At 35.5% G+C, this 7,164-nt stretch overlaps 2 protein-coding genes across 2 annotated transcripts in view; one reads left to right on the top strand and one right to left on the bottom strand.

The window, feature by feature from the left end:
- Window positions 1-7,164, bottom strand: part of LOC105569314 — a 16,943-nt gene that overhangs the window by 4,483 nt on the left and 5,296 nt on the right. The gene's annotated exons all lie outside the window — the stretch shown is intronic.
- The window catches only part of LOC105569315 (RNA 3'-terminal phosphate cyclase-like protein), a 12,182-nt gene continuing 8,826 nt past the window's right edge, over window positions 3,809-7,164 (top strand). Inside the window, exon 1 of the mRNA XM_012025675.1 lies at window positions 3,809-4,549. Within this exon, the coding sequence (XP_011881065.1) occupies window positions 4,300-4,549 (250 nt within the window). The 5' untranslated portion in view covers window positions 3,809-4,299. The remainder of the gene's footprint in view (window positions 4,550-7,164) is intronic.

Below are 7,164 nucleotides of genomic sequence, written 5' to 3'. Positions count from 1 at the left end.
TTTTTAACGGAGATATCATCGGTTATGTCGAAAACACAAGGGTTATTTCAATAAGCTGTGATTGGCGAAAAAAATCGTAGGAACTTCTTTTTTTCTTTAAATTGAAGAGAAAGTATACACTTTTTGATACCGTAAGCAGAACTGGCGAAGAAAAATTACTACACTCCGCACAGTGCGTCAAAATGTGCAATTTTTTAGAGAAAATCATGGTCATGATTTTGAGAAAGTTCCGGGAAATGGGAAGAGTGAATGCAAATTCCAATAAGAGCTTCTTAAAGCAGAGGCTTTGCCCTATAAAATGAAAAAAAAAACTTTTCAATTCGACCAGTTTTCGCGAAGTTACGCTTATTTGAAATTCGCCAAATTTTGATGTAAATTTCTTGATGCGTTAATTTTTTTGACCAGTGTATAATTTGAGTAGCGCTTTCGCTGCTGCTATCGTTACAATATTCTCAGTTTTTTAAGCACTGCGTATATCCTGTACTATTGCACGCGGAAGAGTTTATTTCTGCGAAAGAAGAAAATCGTTTTAGAAAGACGTTTTCAAGTACGTTTTCTCGTGCTTGCACTTTGATCAGACATTAAGATGAAAGTGCAACTCTGAAAAACATTGTACAAGTAGTTTCATAATGTTAAACAGTAAATTAGCAAATATTATTTTACTTAATCTTAAAAGAATTAGTTGAATACATTATCAATGGAAGACTGCAATTCTATTCGAAATTGCGAGGAAAAAACTTGAAACTGACTTTTATGACAAGGCTACGCGAGATCAGTGTCGAATTTTTTAATTTGACCATCTTAGTGTACAATTTAAAAAATGCAAAGCATAAATGAATATTGCTCAGAGGGATACCGAGGGATACCTAACAATAATAATGAAACGTTGCAGCACGTTTGAACATGTACGCGAAAGTGTAGTTGAAAAATGTAGATTAACACGGGAGCGTTAAGACGTGTCGTGCATTTCCGTAGGAAAGAGCAGTACGCGATAGTGGAAACGCATAACAGCAGATGCATCGTTAGCCGCAAACTTGCTCCACTCCTTTTTTCTCTCTCCCTCTCCCTATTTAGTTGCGTGCAAGGAAGGATAAGCGGCGGTGAGCAGGAGGCGAGCGATTACGTAAAGTGTGGCGGCATTTAGCTCAACTAATTGCGCGAGAACCACGGCGAAAGGGAGGGCGGGATCACTCGCGCGCGCGCGAGCAGGCACGCTGACGATCGCATGTGACGATCCTTTGACACGCGACGCCGACTTTGACACAACTCGACTCGGCCGACTCGTTAGTAACGCACGCGGCCAACATATGTCGCCTTTCAGACAGCGCATCGGGCTCTCTCGATTTCTTCCAATATTTGCGTCCAAATTAATTCATATATTTATGTGATATACATATGATGTAATGAAAAACGAAATGTCGACACAAATAATAAGACATTTAATTGACAGATAGTATCGTACGATATAGTATTGTGACTTGACGCTGAAACCTCATCGCTGGAAAATTTTTACGACGAGCATTGAAATGATAAATAGAGACATTAGAGACATTAGAGACTCTCGTGATCGATTAAAAGAAAAATATGAAAAGAATGCGAAAATGATAATACTTAAATGAATCGCAAATTGTTTTCTTTAAATGTTTTTAATGTAAGTATATGCATACAGTGATAGACCATACTAGCTCCGATTAGACTTCATCACAAGTATCGTATTTTCTAGGCATGTGCGCCCTATCTATTGTTTATTTATTGAAAGAACAACTAGAGTCCCTATATAATCAAATTCTGCGAGAGAGAAGGATATACATTCTCTCTCCCTCCTTCTCTTTCTTTCTTTCGAAGATTGCCATAAATCGAAGGATCGGGCAAAAATTGTTGTCCGTTGGCTCTGATTTGAAAGGGCTCTAGCCCATATTGCAATTTTTCACAAAACGCTACATCTTAAATCTTATACATGTATTAAAACGAAAGAATTGCGGCGCCTATGTTTGGTAGCATTGGATACGGTAGGGACCTCTCTTGTATCTCACAGGTACTACTATTGAATGGGTAGAAGACGATTATAGCGATTGCTAGCTTGGCTACAACTGACGCTATTCTCGTATTTCCCATAAAACTCTATAGATATTATAAAAGTAATGAAATTCTTTTATCTTGGTCTACAAAACTGCATCTATAAGTTATATTTATACAACTTACATTTGATACAACAAGAATAAATTTCTCTTATTTATACATCATAATCAATTATCGATACATCTGTCGTTTATACATACATATACTAGCCGCCTTACCCGGCTATATTCGGGCTTCCTTTCTCTTGAATCACCTTTTTTGAATATCATTCTTGTTCAACATCGTTTTGTAATTTCTCTTTACAAAATTATAGGTTTTTCAAAAATACAATTCAGAGTGAATTTCTTTGAATCACTGGCAGAATGTTATGTTCAACAAATTATCTATTCTATTGTATTAATTCTTATATACCGTGTATTCACATTTATTGATTTCTGAGGACAATTTCTGGCTAAACTAGTTGTACTAATTAGCCTATATTTTTCGCAGAATCCTACTGAATAAAAGATCGGCCCACTGGTATAGAATTGTACAAAGAACATTTCATATGTTTTATGAAATAATACATTACGAATAAATGCTACGAATGTATAGATACGTGGTCGTTTTAATGAAGAAAAAAAAACTTTAACGAGTATCATACAATATTAGTAAGCATCAAATAGGTAAATATTAAATGCTGTTTTATATGTATATCGTATTTAGCGTTTCGTATTTAGCGCCCAACCATTATCGCGTCCACGAGACAGAAATAACGACCAAGCGAGATGCATTTGATTCTGTGGGCAATTCTCTCGAATCAACGAACCACCGTGAAAACGGCCGATCTCCTCTCCGCCTCGATGTCGCAAACAAAACGCCTCTCCACGGACTCGTGAAATGCTCTTCAATGAAATTTCTGCTCACGCGTATGCGTACCACGGAGCGCGAGTACTCGGCTGAACGGATCGAAATTGCTCGATCGCGCTTTTTGTTTGTGGTCACTCTTGAGGTGAGCTCGAGAACAAAAAGGCGCCCTTCCATCGAATATATTTTTGCTTTGATTGAAAAGCCCCTCCCATCTCTCTCTCTCTCTCTCTCTCTCTCGTAAGCACGGTTTTTTATTAACTGCAAGAGCTTCATTTTCGCTCTTTACGTTAATACAAATGTATATTTTCTCATTGCACGTACATACAACAAATATGACTTTTCCGTTATAAAGATTCTCGTCAAAAACGGGCCCCCTTATTGTGGGAAGCTACTTATCGATATGCTGCATACAAGCGCAAATGAAACTTATTTGTCGAGAAAGAAGATTTTAATTCTTATCTTATCGTGAACAGTAGCGGATTTATCGGTAAGCTACTGCTAATGAAGAGTCAAGTTTCTCGGACATGTACATACGCAGAACCGTTTCCCGATTGTTGATGTATTTCTGTTTTTTATTTCTCTTTACCCTCTGAAAAATAGTTTCTGAAAAAATGTCTGTTATTTAACCGAACGATAAGAATGTTAATTAAAATTGACGATTTCTGGATTGTCAATTATATATTTCTGTATCAACGTGTAATTTGTATCACATTTTGTATAAAATACAAAATAATGCCTCTTGATAAATTCCTCCATTGACTTTGTTAATAATGAATAAAACAAGTGTACTCGTTATATATTTCGCAATGAAACTTTTATTGAAAACAAATTCCCGCAAATATTAACTATAGGCTCTCGAGTATATAGACCCGTCTCTGAATGTGATTCAATACATATTTATACCGCAATTAGCATCAAGTAAAATAGTCGGGATAACGCTCTTATGTAAAGAAGTCGTGACCAAACGCTTTGTACTCGTAGCCTCAACTAATTAAATATAAAGTTTGAGTAAATACTAAATATAAAAATCAATTATACGGAATATAAATCTCGTCACATAAAATCGTAAATAATAAAACTTTACTTGAATACATATGTTAACGTATGTATAGATGTGTGTGCGTGTGTTGTTTTTGTATTTAATTCAAATAAATTTGAAAAAATTTCCCTTTACGTAATTATGTTACAAAAGGAAGGTAACTGTGTAATGAGACGTAGGTCGTTGTTATCTAAACAGCTGAATCAGTGTAACGATTGCAAGTGTAAAGAGAAAGAAAAGGTCTAAAAAGAAAAAGTTGATTCGCTACAACACTGCTCTTGTGAAAACAATCCGTATGTCATATATGTACTTGAAAGATTCGATTAGAAAAAATGAGCAGTATCGATTTATGGATGCGTGACGTCCTCGCAAGTTACGGAGTAATCGCATCGATCATTTTATGCGTCGTAATCTGGATAATTCAGAAGTGGCCAACGTTGCGGAAGGACACCTACAGAGCTCATCTTCTGGGATTCGAGATGGAATGCGCCGAGCTGGCCAGTCCATACAAGGAGCATCTCTTTAAAGCGCTGCAATATATCGTTTCCAACGACGAAATGTTGCGATCAATGGGCTGTATTCGTATCCTTGAAATTGGTGTTAAAACAGGTAGTTTATACGAACGAATACGCGGTGTTTCCGCGACATCAAGATTCAAGATTCTCTCTCTCTCTCTCTCTCACTCTCGTTACTCGTTACTCACAATCAGAAAAGAACGGTTGACAAACGTTTGCCTATTATCCGTGTTTAGACCTTCCGTCTTATTTCTTTTCATCAAAAGCATTTTACGTCTCTTAAAATCTAGCAGTAGATCATCACTGAAAAGCAGTGATCGTAAGTGGTAAACTTATAATTTTAATCAGTAACTTTAAGAGAGAGGTTTGCAAGGAAAGAATGTGCGTAACACCCTTTCACCCTTTCCAGTACATTTCAAGTATACTTAATACATAAATATTATTAATATTATTAACGTTATTCGAGAAACATTAGTTTTTCTTAGCTTTGACGTAAGCATATCTTCGTAGGCGAAAACGTACAGTTTTATCCGGAGGGTACGCACCTTATCGGCGTCGATTGGAATATCAAACTAGGCGAATATCTGGTCAAAGGAAATCGTTCATGGCAATTTTCTCATGTGATTATCGAACGATTAATAACGGGCGACGGGAGTTGCTTGAAGCAAGTGTTAACAGGATGTGTGGATGCAGTTGTGACAACTAGATCACTGTGTTCTGTTAAATCGGTACAATCTACCCTTCAGGAAATTCGACGGGTCTTAGCTCCGGTAAGATTTATCTGCGCTCATTTTAAAGTCTATCAGAGTTACTCGTAATGTTGTAAATAGTTACAAATTGTTCGATAAGCTTTTGACTAATCGCGATTTTACTTATTAACTTGCAAAAAAGAAAGTAATATCAAGTAAAATCCCAATATAGAAAGAATATACGAGGATAGAATTTCGGCATCTAAATTATTCAAAAACCACCAAGTATGACTTAAAAAAAGTAAAACATCTTTTCCGTTTTATTGCAAACTTTTAGGGCGGAAAGTATATTTTCGTTGAACACGTCCCAGAGAAGGAAGGCACTTTTATACGATGGTTACAAATAGCGTTGACGCGAACCGGCATATGGCCTGCTTTATTTGGCGATTGTCGTTTAAATGTTGACTGCGTTGCGGATATAGAAAAGGCAGGTTTCAAGAAAGTCTCGTGGACATTATTCTCTCTGGAAGGATATGTGTCACATCCGCTTCATTTGACTCTCTCCAGACAGCACGTATTTGGCATAGCAACAAGATAAAGAGTCAGCATGTATCGTCGACGTAATAAACATGAAATTTTCAACATCAACAATTTTGTATCGATAAAACACGCGTATACGTGTGTACATACATATAATACAGTGACGATCGCCGCTGACATATAAATTAAACGTCTCTTTGCGTGCAAAGAGGATTTTGCTATTCGCTTTAACATTTCTATATCTCCTAATCTTTTTAAAGAAAAACCAGCCATCTAAACACGAAACGCAGCCTACATAAGCACACGGACACACATCTGCATCACACCCATACATAAACGCGAAAGAATCCCAATTTGGAGGGTTTTACAGTAATTTTACATGTAATCCAATCCCAGGAAATTCACTTTCATGTGAGTACAAGTTGTAAAACTTTTATACGAAGCATCAGTTATGACGAAGTGACAATTCGTCTACTCTACAAGGATATAACTAATCAATATATGAATTTTGAAATTTTTACTCATTTTTTGTATAAAATCGGAGATTCCTGTAATTGTACGCAAGCATTTTTGATTTCATGAATTTAATACGACGAAAGGTTATAACTAGAAAAATGTAATTCTGTCGGTAATACAGACGGCTGAAGGATCCTCTTTATAATGTTACCAAACCTTTTAAATAACTTTTCTTAAGTTATTAATTTAGTCTAAGTAGATGTAATTTTTTAATTGCGCTTCTGTTATTAAAAATTGCTTGGCATAGCTCTATACGTACTAAAATATTTTAATAGTGCCAGCAAATATAAACTGTAATTATCCGATGTGATCAAAGTATCAGATTTGTCTAAATTGATATGACTCGTTTTATGTAATTAAATACTCATGTACAAAAGTAATTATATGCAACTGGTGTTAGCAAGGAAGAATTAATTTCCAAAACTTAATTTGCGCCTTTACGCAGTATACATCTTGTAATATTATACACATATGCGCGCGTATGAATGGGTGTGTCTACGTGTAACACACGGGAAATTGATATAAAAGATTATAACAACTTGTGAGTCTAGAATATTTTGCGTGGTTAACATTACAGAAACATACCATTAAATTTTTATATCTCATACATAAATATAATAAATTTATAATTCGCTATTATTATAGATAAAAGGAATATAACTAGCTAAAACGATCTTGTCTCTATATTTATAATGTTGTGATAATTAAAATACGCAACATCTTTATGTTGATACAAGCACAAATAACACTGTACATGTCGAGCTCTTCCAGCACACATTGTTTGTAAATGTATATAAGAGTATTTATATTTAAAATTACAGATATGTATACGGAACATCTGTTATACAATCGTATCGTTTAGTGTTTTATAGGTAATTATTATACACAATTCTTTGAATTAGCATATCGGCCCTATGTAATAAGTAGGATTTCTCGG

Source organism: Vollenhovia emeryi, unplaced genomic scaffold (genome assembly GCF_000949405.1).
Source record: "Vollenhovia emeryi isolate VEMERY1.0 unplaced genomic scaffold, V.emery_V1.0 DF939124.1, whole genome shotgun sequence".
Lineage (NCBI taxonomy): Eukaryota > Metazoa > Arthropoda > Insecta > Hymenoptera > Formicidae > Vollenhovia > Vollenhovia emeryi.
The sequence above is the reverse complement of the archived record's forward strand: the minus strand, read 5'-3'. Positions and strand labels throughout refer to the sequence as shown.